This window comes from Thamnophis elegans, chromosome Z, assembly GCF_009769535.1.
Source record: "Thamnophis elegans isolate rThaEle1 chromosome Z, rThaEle1.pri, whole genome shotgun sequence".
Lineage (NCBI taxonomy): Eukaryota > Metazoa > Chordata > Lepidosauria > Squamata > Colubridae > Thamnophis > Thamnophis elegans.
The window spans coordinates 92,012,222-92,034,680 of record NC_045558.1 but is presented as its reverse complement, the minus strand read 5'-3'; the positions used below and the strand labels follow the sequence as shown (position 1 = coordinate 92,034,680).

General features: G+C 36.3%; 1 protein-coding gene across 1 annotated transcript; it reads right to left on the bottom strand.

Annotated features, from left to right (window-relative positions):
- Positions 1 to 123: 123 nt before the first annotated feature.
- On the bottom strand, positions 124 to 22,453 carry MEIOC (meiosis specific with coiled-coil domain). The gene is given in 21 exon segments (XM_032235066.1): positions 124 to 1,558; positions 5,259 to 5,439; positions 7,094 to 7,228; positions 11,988 to 12,564; positions 12,566 to 12,776; positions 12,779 to 12,874; positions 12,877 to 13,104; positions 13,107 to 13,160; positions 13,163 to 13,261; positions 13,264 to 13,376; positions 13,378 to 13,441; positions 13,444 to 13,589; positions 13,591 to 13,678; positions 13,681 to 13,725; positions 13,728 to 13,811; positions 14,274 to 14,377; positions 17,302 to 17,338; positions 17,341 to 17,370; positions 17,373 to 17,460; positions 21,187 to 21,315; positions 22,187 to 22,453. Coding segments are annotated over 21 exon segments (2,967 nt in total). The 5' UTR covers positions 22,415 to 22,453; the 3' UTR covers positions 124 to 1,328.
- Between the last annotated feature and the right edge of the window lie 6 nt (positions 22,454 to 22,459).

The window sequence follows — 22,459 nt, the reverse complement described above, 5'->3', positions numbered from 1 at the left end:
TACTATAGCATAGTGGTATGAATTTGCTGCCATCTGAATTTGCTGCCATCTGCAGTTTATTTTGACAGCATGGAATGTCATATCAATGATCAAAATTGTTCCCTATATTTTCTCTTGCAATCTCAATCAATTCCTCTCATCATCTAAAGGCAATTTATGTGGTTTGATTATACTTTTTAGCACACCAGGATTTCTAAACGCTGGAAGAACACAAATACTTAAAGTATTTATGTACCTAGCAAAGGGCAGATTAATAAATTTTATCCAGACATTATACAGTTTATGTTCATGCTATATTGTTAAAACCCAAGATCTCCTGAGCCACATAATAACATGCTAATTTAATAAGTTACTCACATTCAATAAAAAGATATTAAAAGATATTAAGACAAAAGGAATCGTTCAACAGTGCTAAAGTACACAGAAGCAAACCAAGGAAACAAAATTAAACAATTTCAAACCAAACTGGTTAACTGTAAAGAAAGTGCATTTCAGAACTTCTTGATACCCTTCTTAAAGTAAACCAAGGGTATTAAAAATACTCATTATTTTAGTTGCAGCACAACTGTAAGGACGCAGATTACATAAATGTAATTTTTGTTTACATTTAAATACTTTGAAACAGGCAATTTTTATTGATATTATTTAAAATAATAGGTACAAATGATTTCAGTTTCTTTTTATGTTCCCTAACGTGCATGGTTGGATAATAACTTTATGATAGCATCACTAATTTGAGAAAATCAGGTTAATTTTGTACTTAAACTTAGAATAAGATTTCAAAATTATAAATATGTCTTCCTTTAAATATTTTCATTTTTAAAAATTTTTCATACTGGGTGTGTTTAGCTTTGTTTTCTTTCAGTTTCCAGGTATTCATTGTCTAAATAAAATCTTTTTTCTTTTCACAATCAAAGCTTGTCTTACTAGACTGTGCACACGATGTGACAGTAATTCAGTTCATTATTTGAAAGTAATTATGTAATCTAAAAGAATTTTTATTATACAACCAAACTCTCATTGTGTATACTTACACTATAGAATGGATTTAGAAGTTTAAAATGTACTGATTTATTTAACCTAATACAGTAGTTCAGCCTCATTAATATACTGATTCCAACAACAGTTAACATAGACATCTTGGCTTATGTTAACTGATACTTATAATTAGCTGCTGGATTCACATAAGCCAACTTCACTTTCATGTATTTACTTTTAATTTGGACAGAATGTTTAAACATAATTTACCATTTTTAATGTACTGCTATATATGTGTGTGTGTATATATATACACACAAATATATGTATTTGTGTTTTGCCTTTGCATTTCAGTGCTTTTTTGTATCTCCCCTTTGAATCATAGGATTGCCACTATTCATCTGATCATACAATTTATCTTGAGATGTTACTAGCTCTTGTAAAACCTTTTCCATTTCAGCTGGTACAGATGTATAGGTTGTTTTAGGCAATGTCATCTGAAGAGCACACCACAGTGTAGTACGAGCTTTACGCGTTGCTATGCACATCTCTTTAATAGCCAATGCAAGAGCAAAAACATCTACAAAATAAGAAAATATAGAAAATATAAATTCTTATCAATTGCTCAATATCATTATTAAGAAACAAACCAACACAATAGCTGCTATGATTTTAGCAATACTGCATTATTTTTATACTATTGTGAGAGGAAAATATATCTAAATCTAAATAGGTAATAATTACCTATTCCTATCCAAAAAGAACATGAAAGGAATTCCCATTTAAGAAATCCTGATATTGCTAGGGCTTAAATTATTGTAATAAACAATAGCAAAAATTACCTATATAGTTTCCCCATCTTTAATGGAGTATTTTGTAACGAAAGTGTGCAGTAACTAATCTGAGGTGGGCAAGAGTGCTTTGAATCTGATATAGGCAATCTATTTATATCTGTTGGCCTCAAAAGGTACAGAGAGCATGCCCATGCCAGATATGAAATACCCTTGTCTGCTTTCAATCCAATACTGCATATACTCATTTCTGAGTTTAATAATTATGCAGGCTATGGAGAGGTTCCCTGAAGATGGGCTCCCGTACAAATCTGAAAGCTCAGAAGATCAATCCTCTGGTCTCAGCAAATGACCCATATTGGATCCTGCAACATTATCCTTGTATATATGTATATTCGCTTTCATTCATTTAATAATTATCTTCCATTTTATTAGCTAATATACATCCCAATAACCATGGTTTCAGAGGAAGGATAAGAAAGTACAAAAATTACAATTTTATTTTTGAAAAGGTACATAATGTAATATCTCACTTTATTATTACGGTAAGTGTACTTGCACATTAATTTTGATCCTTGTAAAACATTTTTATAATCCTATAGAGTATGACCTGAGCTTAGTTTCATGTAAGGATGCATCAACAGCAACGTCGATGTTTTTGGAAATATTAAATAAATAACTTATTTTGTGCTAAATGGAAAGTTGCAAATTATTATTAAACTAATTAAACATACACTATATTGCCAAAAGTATTTGCGCACCTGCCTTTACTCGCATATGAACCTACTGTAAGTGACATCCCATTCCTAATCCATAGGGTTCAATATGACGTCGGTCCACCCTTTGCAGCTATAACAGCTTCAACTCTTCTGGGAAGGCTGTCCACAAGGTTCAGGAGTGTGTTTATGGGAATTTTTGACCATTCTTCCAGAAGCGCATTTGTGAGGTCACACACTGATGTTGGACAAGTTTACATGGCCTACCACTTCGTGGCTGAGTTGCTGTTACCACCAAACACTTCCACGTTCTTATAATACAGCTGACAGTTGACTGTGGAACATTTAGGAGGAAATTTCACGACTGGATTTGTTGTACAGGTGGCATCCTATCACAGTTGCACACTGGAATTCACTGAGCTCCTGAGAGCGACCCATTCTTTCACAAATGTTTGAAAAAGCAGTCTGCCATGGAAGTGATTGGAACATCTGATTCTGATTATTTGGATGGGTGAGCGAATACTTTTGGCAATATAGTGTATTTAGACACATTTTTCCTTTCAGTGAGGATCCCTAAAGTACCAAATATTAAGAGCTAACAAATTGTTGTTATAAAAGATGCAGATATAGAATACTTTAAGAAGTATACCTTTCTTTGCTCAATTAATTAAGATGTATAGGAAGCACCTATACAATAATGGGGGACTTTAACTATCCTAATATCAATTGGAAGGCAAATACTGTCCATACTGAGAGATCAAATAAATTTCAGACAAACCTAATAGGCAACTTCGTCTCCCAAAAACTAGAGAAAGGAACAAGAGATCAGCTATACTGGACTTACTACTCATTGACAGAATTGAAATGATAGAAGAGGTTCAGGATGCGGGAACTTTGGAGAGTGACTGTCATTTTGGAATTCAGTATAATACAGACACAAGAAATAGAACAAAGCAAAGCAAAGCAATGTCTTAGACTTTAATAAAGTGATTTCAACAAACTTCGAATTTTGGAACAATTGGATAAAAATCTTAAAGGAGAAACAACTGAAGAAGCTTGAGAAACTCAGGAAAATGATAAATATCCAGTCCAGCATAAGACCACTGAAAAAGAAAAATAACAGATTCAAGTAAAAACCAGCATGGGTGAACAAAGAAAATTCTCTGTTAAACTGAAAGACAAAAGGGACAAGTATTAAAAAAAATGGAAAGAGGGACTCATAACTAAGGCAGATATAGCCTGCAGTTATTGCCAGATATAACCCTATAACCAGTTATAGCCTGAATCTGCAAAGGTAAAGTCAGAAAAGCTAAGGCTCAGAATAAATGAAACCACAACAAATGTCAAAAATTAAAAACAAAATATTTCAACATGCAAAAAGTAACTAAAAAGGCAAGGAAACAATCAGTCCCCCAGTGGTATAAGGAGAAAATGATCACAGCAGAAAAAATGGAATTGCTTAATTCATTCTTTTCATATATCTGCACATAAAAGAAAATATAATCTATTCTACCAAAAGCAGAACCATAAAAGACTAAGTCTAGGAATCCCAAAGTTGCTTTTTCAAGAGGCAACTGGATTTTTTTTGTTTTTCTTTGAAGATGTTTCGCTTCTCATCCAAGAAGCTTCTTCAGCTCTGAAGCTGGATGACTGAAAATCTCTATAGACACAGACTAAGAATGTAAGTCAAAATAGATAAGAAAATGGTAAGACAACTCTTGCCCATCCTAGATGAGATTAAATCACCAGGACCAGATGGATTACATCCCAGAATTCTGAGGTTACTGGTAGATGTAATCATGGAACCACTGAACCTTATCTTTTAAAAAGTCTGGCGCACAGGGGAACTATCAGAGGACTGGGGGAAAAAACTGTTGTGGTTCCCATCTTTGGAAAAGGAGAGAAAAAACAAATCCAGGAAACTACACGCCTATGAGCCTGACATCAATATCTGGGAAGATCCTGGAAAAGATCATCAAACCACAGATCTGTGAACATCTAGAAGCTAGCAAACTATTACTAGAAGCAAATATGGCTTTGTTAAAAACAGATCATGCCCAAATTTTATTCCATTCTTAGACAAACTAACTAAATTAGTTGACCAGCGAAATGCTATGGACATAGTCTACTTGGACTTCAGTAAGATGGACCACAATCTACATCTTGGTAAGGTAGACTGACAGCATCACTACCAGATGGATATGTAACTGGCTGACAAACTATATTCAACATGTAGCGCTTAATGGAACCAGATCTACACAGAGGGAAATGCAGTAGTACCCCTTGGGTACCCCAAGATTCTGTCCTAGGCTCTTCAACATCTTCATAGATAATTTAGATGAGGGAATAAAAGAACTCATAAAATTTGCAGACACCACCTTAGAAGATAAGGTACAGTTGAGGGAACTCGGCATGTCTATTTTAACAAACAGAAGGATAGGGTTGACATCATAGCAGTCTTCCAATATTTGAGGGGCTGTCACAAAGAAGGAGACATCCTATCCTTTAAGCACTTGAGGGCAAGACAACAAGTAACAATCTAAAGCATATCAAAGAGAGATTCAACCCAGAAAATAGTGAGAAATTTCCTGAGAGTTACAACAATTATCCAGTGCAATAGCTTGCCTTCAGAAGTTGTAGGGTTCTATCCCTGGAAGTTTAAAGAAGGGATTGGCCAGCCACTTCTCCAAAATGGCGTAGGGCCTTCTATTTGAGCAGGGGGTTGAACTAGAAGGCCTCAAAGGTCCCTTCCAACTCTGTTATTCTGTATTACCTCTGTCATCTTGACACCGGGGGCCTCCTTGTCTTTGCCGATGTGAAGCATTGACAATTTCATCCTTTCTGCGGGATTGTACAACATGTATTGCTTCCAAGTGCTTATCAAGAGCAGTACAGATATTAGCATGAAGGGGAGAACTTCGAAGACGTTCCATCTTTCCCAGCAGAGTCACAACCTATGGATATTAATAGATAGCAGTTTAAATTCCATCCTAATTGACTTCTGTCAAGAAGCTCTTTCTAAAAAGTATTGAAAGAAAAATGACTCTGAAGGCCTCACTAAAAAAACTACAATATGAAATTGCTTTTTAAAGAACTATATTTATGCATGACCCGTCAAAACCGCGCTCGACTAAGCCGCGCCCGATTAAACCGCGTTGCTGATGTCATCAACAGGGCGACAACAGCCAGCGCGGAGAAAGAAGGGCGCTTTAAATAGCGCTTTGAAAGCAAGCCGATTCAACTTAAGGTAAGGGTTAGCTTTAGGGTTAGCTTTAGGTTTAGGGTTAGGTAAAAGGGTTAGAGTTAGGTTTAGGGTTAGGTTAAGGGTTAGGGTTAGGTTAAGGGTTAGGTTTAGGGTTAGGTTTAGGGTTAGGTTTAGGGTTAGGTTTAGGATTCGGTTTAGGGGGGTTAGGTTTAGGGGTTAATTTTAGGTTTAAGGTTTACGGTGTGCTTCTGTCTCTGCGCTGTTGTTGCCCTTTTGATGACGTCAGCGACGCGGTTTAGTCAGGCGCGGTTTAGTCGAGCACGGTTTTGTGGTGGAACCATATTTATGTGGCTCCAACTCTCCTTTGTATTTGCCAATTATCCCCATGCCATTTCACAAGATTCTGAATTTAAGAGTTTCAAAACATTTTGTGTTTTTCAAAATTATATCGATAGAACAATATTCAGGATTTTATACTGATAACTACAATAATTAAATCATGATAAAGTTATTTATAACTGCAGGATCACTTACTTCAGCCAGTATTGGCCCAACCAGTTAAACCTATTAGGCATAATTGTTACAAATTCTTCACTTCTGTGAGATTTGGGGGTGGAACAGACTGAAGCGAGATGTCACTTTTCTATGGCAGCACAGTGGTTAATTACCCTTTCTTTGATTTTTTTAAAAGAAAAATAGTGAAAACCAAGCTGATTCAGAACCTTTGCCCAATTTGATGTTGCCATTTTTTTCTTTTTTATTATCTATTTTATAGTATTGTTGTGGGTTTTCCTTAATGTTTTTATTGCTATTGTTTCTAGTTATGGTTGTCAGGTCTTTAGATTATCTCATGAATGTTCTAAAAGAATTTTTTTATTCTATGTCATCCACCAAGACAAGTGATTTTAGACTATGAGAAATATAGTGTAACTTGTTTCACTTATTTATTTCCTTGAATTGTTCTAATCTTAATAAACTTCAGATTCTGGATATGAAGATATTTGTTGAATTAAAATGTGCAAGCAAGTACTTTTTCCTGTTTTTGAAGGTGTTACACCTTTTTACATGATGATGCTTCCCTTCCAAACACACCTGCTTCTATTTTCATCATTCACCCAATATCATAAGCAGGAAAACCTGCAAGAGGGAGCAGGAATGCCATCAAAGTTGATAAAAATTGCATCCAGTCCTCCTTTCTTAAAACTGACAGGAATGAAGATGGAACAAACTGTGTTAAACATCAAATGAATTCTATAAAATTGTTTTGTGCAGCCATGTCTATTAGGAGGGACATTTTGATTTCACTGCATGTAATGGTCAATCTTTCTGTTTGGCAAAAGGTTTGCACCCATTTGGGAAAAGTAACAAAGCTGATAAAATATGAGATTCGAAATGTAAATAACTCACTCTGGCTCTCGTAACTGATCCACAATTAAACGGTCAACTCTGGATGGATTTGATGTCAGTCTTGGGATAGGAGTGTTATTAGTGCTAGATACCTTCTTCCCAGGGTAATTCTTGGCAAGGGCAGATTCAGTCTGAAAAGCAGAATAACTAATGTCACATTAAAATTAGTTATGATAAGAAATATTTTCTACATTACACTGCAAACAGTGATATCAGCTCCAAGCATATTTGCAGGATTCCAATTATTCACTAGAATAGTGACCACTAGAAAACACTGAAAATTTGATATTGAGGAAAAGAAGATATTGGATACTGATGTAAAGTTTGTTTCTGGCATGAAAGAAATCAAAGCACAAAATTATGTAACTTGCAATTACATAATCACATAGGTTGAGTCATCCATCCTTCTGAGGTCGGTAAAATGAGGACCCAGATTGTTGGGGGCAATATGTAAACCAAGAGAGTGTTGTAAAGCACTTTGGAGCAGTATATAAGTCTAAATGCTATAGCTATTGCTGTATCTTCTAGTTTTCTATAGCTAAACTTAAATTAGGAATTTACCATATTTTTCGGACTATAAGACACACTGGTGTATAAGACGCACCAAGATTTTGAAGAGGTAAGTAAGAAAAAAAGGTTTTTGTCCCCGGCCCCTAGGATCACTCTGCAAGCTGCAGCAGGGCTGGGGGAATAGAAAAATTCCCCTGCTTTGGTGAAAAATGGCCCGTTTTTCACCAAAGGGGGCATTTTTCCCTTCCCCCAGTCCTGTTGAAGCCTGAAGAGTGCTTCTGGAGGTGGAGAGAAAAAACGTCTTTTTTTTGCGAAAAACACTTTGTTTTTCGCAAGAATAGGATTCAGGAATGAGGCTTCGGGAGGCCAAAAATAGCTGTATTTGTTGTATAAGACGCATCAACATTTCCACACTCTTTTTTGGGGGGTGCATCTTACACTCTGAAAAATGCCATATATGAGGGTAGCATTAAGAAGAAAAAAAGATATTATCATTAGTAATTAAATTTAGTTGAAGTTTCAACAGTGGTTAACTTTAGATAGCTCCTTTATATCAAATCAGAAGGAAACTTCAGAATAAATGTGACATCACAAATTGATATGTAAATAAGAATGGATCTATGGCAAACTGCATCTATTAAAAGATCCTTTTAAATAATATTTAATTAAAATATATTCAGAAAATTGCCATGCCTATTACCAATAAGGAGCAGTGGTGAAATCTAATTTTTTACCACCGGTTCAGTGGGCGTGGCTTGAGGGGCATGTGAATGGGTGGGCTTGGCCAACTTTCCCCCACTTTTTAAAGCATTTTTTTCATGCCGGTTCAAGCAAATAGGTAGGAAAAAATGCTTTTAAAAGTGGGGAAAAAATGGTTCCGATGATTGCCTGGATCAGCTGTGAGCCACACAATCATCAGAACCTTTCCCCCACTTTTTAAAGCATTTTACTACCTATTCACCTGAACCGATGGTAAAAAAATGCTTTAAAAGTGGGAAAAAAAGGTTCCAATGATCATGTGGCACAGCTGAGTGTAATGGAATTTTCACTTTTTAAAGCTTTTTTAACTACCTTAGAATTTTTTGCTACCAGTTCTAGTAAACCAGTCAGAACTGGTAGCATAATAGAGACCATATACAACATTCATTGAAATATTTAACTTTAGTTCAAACATGCTTGAACTAAGAAGAATGATTAATGGATTCTCCAAGTATGAGTTGTGGTTTTTAGACTTAGTTATTATGGGTTATACGTATCTCAATCTGGGATCTCCTCTGAGAGATCCATATGGCCCAGATCCAATTAAGATTTTGTAAATATCTGAAAACCTAGCTCTTTTTCAGGCTTTGGAGCAAGATAGCTAGATGAGGAACATTGATGTTGGTGATGTGGTTTTGTTTTGGGGATTATTGTTTAACTGGGACATTATGAGTTTGTGATATTTTAAAACTTTGTATGATACCCATTGTTTGAAATGGATAGCTATGCAAATTGTTTAAACAAAGATACATAAATAAAATATACAAAACACCCTTAGGGCCCCGGGAAAATAAAAAAAGGCAAAATTGTTTTGATAAGAAAATCAGAGAAATGTTTGTGCCATTACTATGGGAAAGTATCTTAAATCTCTGACAAATCAAAGACATGAAGTCCCCAGTTAAAGTCGAAAATATTGGAGGGTTTATGACCTGAAGCTGCAATAGTAAACTCATTCATGTATTTTACATCCAGAATGGACTCCTCCCTTTGGAGGTTAACAAAGATCAGAGACTCTGGAAATATTGAGTATCTTAAAATTCAACTGGCAAATTAAGTTTCTTGAAAGGGAAGGATTGGAGTCCACATAACATAACATAGAGATATATACTGATATCAGGTACGAAGGCCAATGTGAGCATCTATGATGACATAAGCTGCAACAGAAATAAGCATTATGGAGTTTAGTTTTATCTTGATCTTCATAATTTGTGTTCTATCCACAAGAAAGCAATCTAGAAGAGAATGTTAATGATGCCAAAACTTCTGGTTTATGGATTTTTTGTAATTTAATGTTTGAAAAGAAGAGTTATAGCAGCATCTGCTAGATGCACTTATGTAATACAATATATATAGTATTTGATTTATGACAACAATTGGGACCAGAGTTGGGGCCATTAGGCAATACAATCATTAAGCAATTCAATCATCATGTAGCTGAACCCAATTTTACATTTTTTTTACCATGACTGTTAATCAAATCACCATGACTGTTAAGCAAATCAAGTCCATTACATGAATCGCATGGTCATTATACGAATCCGGTTTCACCTATTGATTTTACTTGTTGGACGTTGGCTGGGAAGGTCATAAATCATTACAACATGACCGCAGGATGCTGCAACCATTGTACAAATAGTTCTCATATCCTGTGACTTAGAAATTGTTCACAGAAATTGTACAACTTTTGGGAAGTTGTACATCGACTTCCCAAAATATACTTATGATCTGTGTCAACTCTGAAGCATTCCTGACCTGCTCTCAAGTTGCCCTAGGCAGAGGGATGGGAAAACCGAGCCTCACAACTGCATTTCAATCAAAATAAAGCACATTTCAGCAGCAACGTCAAGGTCATCTCCAGGGGACCCACAGTGAGTGGAGGGAGTGACTTCTACAACCCGCAAAATTGCTTTGGGGGATGTGACTGATGACACGCCTTGGGGGAAGGAGGAAAGAGAGTCAGAGCCAAGGCACAAATTAAGTGAGGTCAGAGTTCTTCACTTGGATCGTGAAGAACTTCACTTAGATCGTGAAGAACTTCACAGAGGCTTCAGTTGGATTGTGCTGACATAGAGCTCCTAATAAATAACTGGATTTCTTCTGAAGCTTAAGGCTCATGATTTAATTAGGGTATCGGTCGGAACCCTGACAATCTGGTTCTGCAGTTCCAATAGTTGTCATCTTCCCAATCACATGATCACATTTCAGGTGCTCAGCAACTGGCCCACATTTATCACTATTTGCAGCATCCCACATAAATCAATTGTGATTTATGTTTTTGTCAGCATATACTTTTGGTTTTCAGCAAAATCACCGTACAGCGAACAAGTGCCATTATAATTTCAGTAACTAAATGAATTGCAAGTCGAAGAGTACTTGTACAAGAAGGGTAAATTGATAGTACATATTTGTCATCTATAGGTAATCCTCAATGGAAAACAATTTATTTAGTGACCATTCAAAGTTATAGCACTGAAAAAAGTGACTTAAGACCATTTTTCACATTTACAACCATTGCAGCAGCCCCATGATCCCATTATTTGGATGCTTGGCAACTTGCATGTATTGACAGTTGCAGTGTCCCAAAGCCATGTGATCACCTTTTGCGACTTTCTAACAAGCAAAGTCAATGGGGAAGCCAGATTCACTTAACAATGTTATTAACTTAACAACTGCAGTGATTCACTTAACAACTGCAACAAGAAAGATCATAACATGGGGCAAAATTCACTTAATAACTGCTTAACTTAGCAACAGAAATGTTAGGCTCAACTGTCGTTGAGAACTATCTGTATTTTTTGTTCCCCTCTATGGGATTCCTTTAGTGATGGCCTGACTACAGGTACTCAACTTACAACAGTTCATTTAGTGACCATTCATAGTTACAACGGCACTGAAAAAAGTGACTTACCACAGCTTTTGACACTTATGACTTTTTCAGCATCCCCATGGTGTTGTGATTAAAATTCAGATGCTTGGCAACTGACTCACTGTTATGACACTTGCAGTGTTCTGGGGTGACGTGATCACCTTTTGCAATCTTCTGACAAGCAAGGTCAATGGAGAAGCCAGATTCACTTAACTATTGTATTACTAACTTAACAACTGCAGTGATTCATTTAATAACGCTGGCAAGAAAGTTTTAAACCAGGGCAAAATTCATTTAACTAATGTCTTATTTAGCAACAGAAATTTTGGGCTCAATTAAGATCCCAAGTCAAAAACTACCTGTATTCAATATTTGGATGAAGACAGTACTTGTGTTCTCAAGAGTAATACTTTATTCCATACAAAATAATAAGCTTTCATTTTACGAGGAAAAGAGGTAAATTTTAGATTACCACTGTTGGGAAGACTTACATGTGACTATCCAAAAATAAGCTGATTGAATTCGTTTGGGTTAAATCTAGAGAAAACTTATACATGACTGCTGCTCCTTGTCTTCTATTACTATACCTATTAATAATTATTTTTTCCATTGTTTTATATCTTAGATTCTGTTTTATTTAGTATAGTAGAATGTAGATATTTGAAACTTTATTAACAGAAGTAATTTAAGAAGACATTTAAGAATAAGACATATATCATTTGTAATAACTATTCTACTCTGCATAGGTTTCTTACCTTTTTCCTTTCTTTTTCTAGAGCTCTCCACTGTTCATAACATTCTTCCAATCTAATATGAAGCTCACTGGCTGATCCACTTCGAGTTTTCACTGGTCTTTGAAATCCAAATGTTGGCATGAAGCCGGTGAAAGAACTGTCTCCATACATCATATCATTAAAATATGGGTACAAATGGCTTAAATCATAGGAAAACAAATCATAGGAATCCATCAAAGGAATAACTGACGGTCCAAAAGCATGGTTGGATTTCAAAGGAAATCTATTTGAACTTAGCTGTTGGGCATTTGGGCTATGTCTCAAATCACCCATCATAAAATTATTTGAGAAACAAGAAACCTGGTTGCGATTTACACGGTTACTGACAATATTACTATCTCCACCTCCTTGTCTATGACTATTTAAGTGGCCTTGAGACTCCAGTATATCTTGGTAAGAATTTTGAGACAATCCATCTAAATGTTTTTGGCCTTCCTCAACTTCATAATGTCCAGTCTGTGGTTTAACTTGAAAATTGTGCTTGTTCACATTTTCAATGATCCCATATTGCTGTGAATAGTTATCACAAAACCATTTGGTGGTTTAATTTTTTGTCAATAATGGACTCAAAAAGGCTTTCTTCTACTTTACTTAATCCTTCTGTATGACTGGAAGAAGAAACTCTGTCTGCAGCACCACCGTCTTTGAAATCAAAACTAGAAAATACTGTAGGTGCTTCTTGGCGATATTTCTGAAGCAATAAATTATTATTTAAAGTTACATTGGCTGATGATAGCTGAGAAAAATCAAAGAATGATTGGAACCTTTTGAACCTGTAGATAAATTACTCAATTTTATCAAGGTACTTTGATTCCGAATAGGGACAGAGGAACTGTTTTTAGCTTGTTATTTATCCATGTTGGCCTCAGATTTGTGTTTGGTGAAGTAGTCACTGGGTTTGTTGCTAAAATATTCAGTGATTTGAAATAATCTGAATTTTCTGTAACATTTGCAAAATCACCACTTCCTGGAACAGCTATATGAGACTTCAGGGTAAAATCCGACTTTAAGCCAAAATCAGGGGTAAATGAATTTTCATTCACAAACTGTTTCTCTGATATGAGTCCTGCAGTCTTTGAAATGTAAAACTCTGCTGTTCTGAAGATACATCTTCCATTTCTTTGGGACTACTTGTTTGTTTTGAAAAATTTTACTATAATTATCTGTATCTAACATTGGTAACTCAGGTGTTCCACTTGGTAATTTTTTACTCTCTTGAACACCATAATTATGTTTTTATTTTGCTTTACTTTATTAAGATGAGAATAATCCAGGTATCTATAGTAATCAGCACTTTCACCATACCTATTAAATTGTGAAAGAAACATTTCAGCTTCTTTTGATGTTGTGAATCATGTCCTTAGGACCCGTTTTTTCTCTTCCGTAAGTGTAGGGATCTGCTCCTGATTCTTTATTGCTTCTAAAAGATTGGTTTGTGGGGTAAAACATGTTTTCGCATATGAATAGTCTTGAAATTGTGATGCCTTTGCATTCTCATTGGACTGAACATTGTAACAGCTGAGATTATCATTCCTGGAAGGAAACAGCCATTGCTCATCAAGATATATTAGTAAGCTCATGGTAAAGGTCATCCACCTTCTGCTGCAAAGTTACATTACCAGTGTGCAGATACTGTTTTTCAGAAATGGTAAAGATTCTCCACCATAAAAAGCTTGCTGAGGAATGACTCCATCTATTGCTCTTTTGTTTCAGACAACAAATCAGGGTGGTCTGTAAATCGAGTAGTGCTCACAGGCCATACAGATTTTAAACTGGAGGCACATGCTCTAGAAGAATGAAACATAAATAGTTGTGGCAATTCCTTACTAAGTTTTATACTTTATGCTTTTAGTTTTGATGTGTCCTACAATTAATATATCCAGAGAGCTATTAAAAGCTATACAATTATAGTTTTAGAACAACATATATATTAAAGTAAAAATAATATTTAAAAGATAGTATGCTGATAATATGAAGAGGTTGCAAGTAACTGGCATATATCTTATTAATAGATACATTCAAGATGATAGTATTTGAAATAGAATCAATATACTGTTAAGACAATTACTAAACAACTGAAATAGCTGAAAAATTACTTAGAAATTTTAATTTTAAAATAGTATGCAGCAAGACTGCTAAAATGGGACAGAAATTGCAACCTTTACTATGGAAATAAGTTAAAAGTGGCTAATATGATGAATGCTGCTTGTACAGCGAGCATGAGAAATGTTGTTCTCTTCTAAATACAGTACTAACCTTCAGTAAAATAGGGCTGATTTATCTTGTTCTTCAAGATGTTAGACACAAGTCATATATCTGTTTCACTGCATAGTCTTTCTTTCTGTTGAATCCTGAGGACAAATAAGTACAGTGAATTGTTGTTATATCCCAATTCTATTTGTTTGGTCTTTTTAATTGTATAGTCCCATAATAACGAACCTATGGCACGCATGGCCCTCTCTGTGGGCATGCACACCATCACCAGCTGCTCTTCTGGTTTCTTGTGTCGGTATCTGCTGGCCAGCTGGTCTTTCTGTGCGCCAGAGTGCAATATTTCTGAAGCAACAAACCCGAAGACCAGCTGTCGTGCACATGTGCGCTGACCAATTGGTCTTGGGTTTTCAGTGCTCCGGTGCGCATGAAACCAGCTGGGCAGGGCACATATGTGCCAGAACCCCTAGCTGGCAAATGTGCACCAACCGCTGGTCTTCAAGTTTCCTGCACCCACATGTGCATTCCAGTTTGGGCACTCGGTGCTGAAAAGGTTTACCATCACTGGTATAGTCTGTACTTATGATATAAGAAATTCAGAACTACAACCTTTCACCAAGTTCCTTTACATAGCATAACGAAATTTTCTCTGTATTTCTGTCGGGTAGAGAATTGTGCTATCTTCTACCAGATAACAACTGATAAAAATGTATTCCCAACCAAATCATCACAACCGAACCACACATAATTTAAATCAATATTAAATTAATATTTTAATACATACAAATAAGAACTTCCATAATTCAAATATATCCAAACTGCTATTGTGGAGAAAATCTCAAATGATTTAACAATTTGTTAGTCATCTGATAATATGTAAACTTTGTATTGTTGAATATATTTATTTTGTAGTAATCTGGTAAGAGGACAGCTGTTCAGCAGTGCAACTTGTGAAATTACAGAAACACTGTCACCATGTTTTATTGCTGTACTTATGTTATTACTTATTCAGAGCAAATACACTCACATTAAAAATATAAAACTGATAAAATTTTCAAAAGCAAAAAAAGTGTCAAGGGTTTTTTTTAAAAAAACTCCAATATTCTATGGTTTGGAAAGGCCAAAACAACATCTTTTTATAAATAGTTAGTAATTCCAGAATTTCCCAAGAAAAATTCAAAAATTCAGGCTCAAGGTGATTTTATAATTTATAATATAAAATTTTATAAAACCCAGACCATCAAAAGCATTCCTTAAAATATTTGCTGCCATCATTCCCTAAAGATTCACACCAACTCTTTGTAAAGATAGAATATGCAAGAGACTCATTTTCTTGTTGTCTTATCTGTCATTATATGCCTTTCTGTCATTTAGAAAATAAAATTATCAGCCAGAGTACAATACAGTACAACATAAGAGGATATGGTGAAAAATATAGTTGTAATTCTTAAATTATTGTCTTGCTATTAGAAGAAGAGAGACATTGAAGGCTTTATTTACATCTTCTATCATTATTTCTTTCTTTTTTTTAAAGAATAAAACGGCAAATATGTTTACAAAATGGAATAGGACAGTGATGGCGAATATTTTTGGCTCCCGTGCCAAAAGCGGGGGGGACGGGGTTATGCGCGGGCATGCCATCATGATGCTATGTGCGCAACACCCCCGACGGCATCTGCACATGACCAGTGGGGGCCCCCGCTTTTGGCGAGGTTTTTTTTGTCCTTCCCAGGCTCCAGAGGCTTTCTAGGGCAAAAACAGACTCCCCCTCCCACCCTCTGGAGGGCGAAAAAAACGGAGCAACAGGGAAACTGGTGCCCTCTTAAAGCTACACAAACCTCAAATCTTTGACAGTTCTTGCAACAGATATAATTTTCTCTAATATGAGAATCCAAACGTGGTCCAAAGTGGGAAACTTTCCAGCCTATCTGAACTTGGACTGGAGCTCTCCCAAAACAGTCCTAATGGGCAGACTGAGTTTTCGAACTGAGCATGCAGAGGCAAAGGGAGAGTGGTCAACTAAAAACATCACTCAGTCCAAGGGCAGATAGGCTGTGTAACCCGGCATTGGACTCTCCGAGCAGTGCACTGGAGAATGGTGACTTCCAGTTTGTCCGTAAGCCCCATTTTCAACCTCTGGAGCCTTCAGGGACCTTTAGGAGGCTTCCCTGAAGGCTCCAGAGGGCAAAAAACAGACCTACAGGGAAACTGGAAGTTCGGGTAGGGTGTCTTCGGTTTGTCCATAGGATCAATTTTGTCCTCCGGAGCCTTCAGGAAGCTTCCCTGAAGGCACTGAAGGGCAAAAACCTAGGGGGGAACCGAAAGACCCGGTTTGCTCGTAGAGCCAGTTTTTGCCCTCTGGAGCCTTTAGGGGAGCCTCTTGAAGGCCCTTGAAGTCTCTAGAGGGCGGAAAAACAGATCTACGGACAAACCGGAAGTCACTTCTGGTTTGCTCATAGGGACGTTTTTTTGTCCTCCAGAACCTACAGGGAAGCCTCCTGAAGGCTCCAGAGGGTGAAAAATGGATCTGGGGAACCAGAAGTTTGCGAATGGTGACTTCTGGTCACCATTTTCGATTTTCGACTTCCTTGAAGGCTCCGGAGGGTGAAAAATGGTCCTATGAGCAAACCAGAAGTCCATTCCTGAATTCTGGTTTGCCCATAGGGCCATTTTTTTTTGTTCTGGAGGAAGCCTCCGGAGGGCGAAAAACAGCCTCAAAGAAAGCCAGAGTCAGTTGCCTGCGCGCGCATGCACACTGGCCAGCTAACAGGGCAATGCCTTGCATGCCCTTAAAAATGGCTCCATGTGCCACCTGTGGCACGCTTGCCATAGGTTCACCATCACAGGAATAGGATGATAACATTATTTTGAGTCTTTTAGTATGAAATTTTATTCATTCTATAAAAGTTAAACATACGCTATAAATTAGGGGCAAAAATAAAAATGCTCTGTGCAGAAAGATTGCTGCACGTTAGAAACAATTTAGAAAATCCCCAACATATTAGGTATGTCTTATGCCAGAAAGCAAAGAAATTTCAAAGTTCATTTGATTCTTAAATTATACCTGCTCTTTACATTAATTTGAGAATTTGGAGGTTGTTATTATCATCTGCATAAGTGGACCAGGGACGTAGAAAAGAGAAGAATCATTGTGGTTTAAACATTCAGAGGTTGTAGAAAGTGAAGTACTGTAAGTTTGCCGTAAGTCTACATTCTCTTCATTCTGTTTTAAAGAAGAAAAAAGATAATATACAAAGCAGTACTTTCTTAACTTACAACATAAATTTTATAGTTAATTTCCAGTTGAGGTTAAGCAGGTTATAAGAGGAAAAGAACCATCTGGCTTGTTTGCCTAATACTAGGAAGTTAGATTAATGCAAATGTATGAAGCTAGACATTGTTACTCAATTCAATTTATTAACTAATTTCAAGGCAAAATTGTTTCATGATCTTACCAAGCCATAAAACTGTTCACATTTCATAGATATTCAACTATTTACATTTATAATTTTATTTTTTTAAAAAATGACATACATCAAATTAGCTTGTTTTCAAATTAATCCACGCATTGGTAGAAAAAATTATCAGAATTGTTCTTGTATTATATTAAATAATGTAAGCAAGAAAGAGAAAGTGAAGTACAACTTCCAGAGGATATAAAAATTTTAAAATGCAGTTTATTTGGATTCCCTTGTCAATAAAACAGTGAAAAATAATTCATTCTTTATAATTTATTCCCTCATAACTAAAAATGATTTCTATAATCACACAATGTAAATCCATCCTCAAACAAAAAGTTGTAAAACTGGATGTCCAAAGTGTTAATATAGGAGTAATACATATAAAAACAATGGAATATGTACAGCACTAATGCTAGTTAAAAAGGAACGCTTTCTTTATATAGAGAGTTGACTTAGTTATACTTACAAAAATTCCTACTCAGTCACTCACGCCCTAATCATTTCCCATCTTGACTATTGCAACACGCTCTACATGGGGCTATCCTTGAAGAACATTAGGAAGCTCCAATTGGTGCAAAATGCAGCAACCTGTACAGTTTTGTGCAGACCTAAGTGTGCACATGTATCACCTCTCTTGCGGGAGCTGAATTGGTTGCTGATTGGCTTCTGGGTGCAATTCAAGATGCTGGTTGTCATTTTTAAAGTCCTTCATACACCCTGGGGTCAGGGTATATGAGGGACTGTCCCTTGCCAGTCACATGTACCCAACCCACTAGAGCGGGGAAGCAAGGAATGTTGTGGGTCCCAACCCCTAGAGATATACTGGTGAGACCCAGAAGGGCCTTCTCCATAGTGGCTCCCTCTCTGAAACATCATTCCCCCAGATATTAGAATGTCCCCCACTCTAACACTCCCAGAAGGCACTAAAAGCCTGGTTCTGCCAGTGGGCCTAGGGAAAGCAGGGAGCAGGATGGAGCCCATTAAATGGCTTGTGTGAAATGTTGCCGCTGAGGTGGGTGGGCTATTATTTTATTATTTATTTTCTTCTATTAGTTTTATTTTTATATATGTTTTATATTCCTGTAAGCCGCCTTGAATCACCATGTGGAAATATGAGGCATAAATTTTCTAAATAAATAAAATAATAAATGATACTGGCAATGGTTTTCCCTGAGATGAATGGAACTGAAAACTGGATTTGAAAAAGCAAGCTAATAAGGGTACTGATTGCTATTGAATTTAAATGTCAAACAATCATCCAACGTTTCATTTGAGGCATAAATAAGGTTCAAATTATTACATTAATGATGATCTAGCTTTCTGGAGAATACTGGGAAAAATAGAATAAAAGAAAAGAGGGTGACCAAGAGTGGATTCAATTCAACAGTGATACGTGTACCACAAGAAAATCAAATGACCAGGTTGGGAACAGATCAGAGAGAAAATTGTTAAAAGTAAAGAGTGGTCATCAATAGTCAACATTAAGAGGACATTATCATCATAGTCAGTAGTGAGGGCTGGAAGTAATATTTGGTTAGCCCCTGGTAAATGATCTAAATGAATCTCTAGTCAGTTGCTTTTGGAAAATTCAAACCTGGCATGAAATCAATAGATGTATAGGATAAATGGTCCTCCAAATGAATTAGAATTTTCAGCAGCCTTAATTAGCATGACACTTTGTAAGTTCAAAGTTGAAGTTCAAAAGTATCTGGGTTCACAATAGCAAGTTGGCACTGTTGCCTTGCTCTTGATCAATTGATACTCATTCACAGATAGATCACTTTAGGTAGTCTCAACCGGAAGGGCCTAATCACCACAGCCAACTCACCAGGGACAATTCAACATTCAATTTAATTATTTTAAAAAAAAAATTTTAATTTAATGTTTGTCATTCAGTTTTTATTTTGTCCCTCCCTTGGCATCCTTTCTTTAATAATTATATTCCACCATTTCTTTGATATTAGTGTAACTCTCTTCCACGGCGAGTTGTCCCTAGCGAGTTGGCTATGGTCCCACAGCCTAAGTTGTTTAGACTTACTGTACATTAATTTTAGTGACGTTCAATTAACAGTACTAAAAAACAACTTACGACCATTTTTCACATTTACAATTGTTGTAGCATGCTCATTGTCTCATGATCAAAATTCGGATGCCTGGCAACGTGCATGCATTTGTAATAGTGCAGTGTGCTAGGATCATGTGATTACATTTGCAACCTTCTGACAAGCAAAGTCCATGGAAAAGCCAGATTTACTTAACAACCGTGTACTAACTTAACTGCAGGATTCACTTAAAAACTGGCTTAGCAATAGAAATGTTGGACTCATTGTGGTCCTGAATGAGGACTACCTGTAATACAGTAAATTCATTGTATATGGCCAAAGACCTGAAACAAAATACAACCAAAAAATGCAACAAGATTACACAAAATCATCTGTTTCGAGTAACATCTTTCATGGGACTACTGGATCCTGTGATTCTTCATCATGCTAAACTACCACAGACATAATGCGTTCTTAATACATTAATACATTTTGCTATTATAGCATTGTATTGGAAAGTAGTATATTTCTGAATTATGAAGATGACAGAATAAAGTATTATTTAAAATGTTTATTAATTTCTGTATAAATACCATACTGGTTTGAAACAATTAGGTCAATTAGACCTAGATGAGCAATCATTTTATAAGTCCCAACACTATGCTCCAAATTCCTGGGACAAATAATGCAAAGGTTTTCTATTCAAATGCAGAAACAAATATACTGGCATACTTGTTCAAGTAGTGAAAATTTGGAGACCTTTTTACTCATTTTTATTAATAACTTATCAAGTATATCAAACTGAATTTTCATTTATTTTTCATAGAAGTAGAAAAAGCACACAGAAGAGCAAAACAAAAAATTAAAAAAGCAAATTAAGAAAAGATATGTCATTTGACTCATTCTTCCCTGTATCTTCTGAATTTCACAAAAAACTATATAGACAATCCTTTTTTGTGATACAGAAACATGGCTTGGATAGCTGAGTAAACAATGCATAAACCATACTAAAATATCATTGTTTTGGGGCATGGGCTGCACATCTATTTTCATTGACCAAGAATCATAGGACTTGAAATGAATCTTTAGAAACAGCAGAATATTCAAATGGTTACCTCTGCTTAAGGTTTTGGGATAGAATTTTTAAAAATATTTGTATGTTAAAGCTAACAAAATCTTGCCTTTTTCATTTCTCCCTGAAAAAATGGCATTTTCTGCTATAAAAAACCTACAAAAACAGGGTGCCAGAGTTATATATGATTGACGAGCTGCCCATACAGTTGGAGATTATTCTGTTATCACCCCAATACTGAACTCATCATGAACTATGTCTAATGCATTTTAAATATAAAGTTTATTTTAAAGTCAATATAATAGGACTATATACTGTCATACAATGCTTCAAAATGTTTTGAAGTAAAATTATCTTTAAAAAACTGATTGAACCTGCAATTTGTAGCAATCATAGAAGGAACTGCAACCTGTCATGATAACGTTATTGAACACATCCGTCAGTCTTCCACTGGATTCTGTACTATTCAAATAGCGGCTGCTACCTCTGAAAGCTACTTTAGGCTGGTATAAAACAATGAAGGTAGAAAGACAATTAATTCATCTAAATTGTTGCTTTAAAATTTTAAACATTGGGTAAGTACATTTCTATATTCTGACTTTCCAGGAATGAGGTTAATAAAAATATTGCTCTCCATTTTTTTACATTAAAGAATTATGTAGAAAAAAGATTTGGAAAGAATTATACAATAGTATCTACATCTCCAACTTGGGAATCTGAGCCAAGATTTCTGAGTTTTAAATCTCAAATGTTTGATTAGTTAGCAAATGAATAGCTAAAGTCGAGATTTTTATTCAAATGCCCACACATAAGTGTAAATATAAATGAGCCAAACCAAAGAAAAAAAATTGGATTCTCCATTGAGAAAAGTTGGGCTATTGGGAAAAACATGACTGGAAAACTATGATTCCTTTTGCTAAATGCACAATTATTATTGCTGTATAATTAATGATTAATAGAGGTGTTTGGTTATTAGGTTTTACAACCTCTGACTTCAATTCCTCAAGTTCCTGTGCTTCCCCTTGCTTTCTAGTGTTTGTACATCCCATTATTTCCTTAGTTACATTTCCAGTATCTTAAATAACTGCTGGCCTCCACTCTTCTAAATCCTCTACGAAGTTTGTACCCATTCTTTATTTTTTTCTCTTGCCCTTCAGCAAGCCTCATTATACTGCCCCTTTCGATTCCAGGTGCCCCATGCCACTTGCCCCCTCTCCCACCTATCCTTTGCCTGACCCCTCCGCTTCTGCTTCATACCTCAGCGTGCATTCTATTGTTTAGCATTCTTCCTCACACCCGTTCCCCCACCCCCTCACCTCCATCCCTTTCCTACACAGCTTTAAGAACGCCTTCACTCCCTTCCTTCAGGGAAACCTTGGGACAAGAGAGACGTCGTGGAATCCCCGCCATTCCCAAGGGAAGCTGAGAGCGCCTCTCACAGCAGCCGGGGGAAGGAGAACAACCGTTACCACACCTGACAGGCTGGGGGAGGGAGGGGGCGGGGGAGAGAAGGAAGCGACTTCCCAAGGGTTCATCCCCTCCCCCCAACACACACACACACACACACACACACACACACACACAAAGCTCAGTCCTCCCCATAATTGGACGCGCAAAAAAAGACGACCAATAAGAAGCTGCATTCCC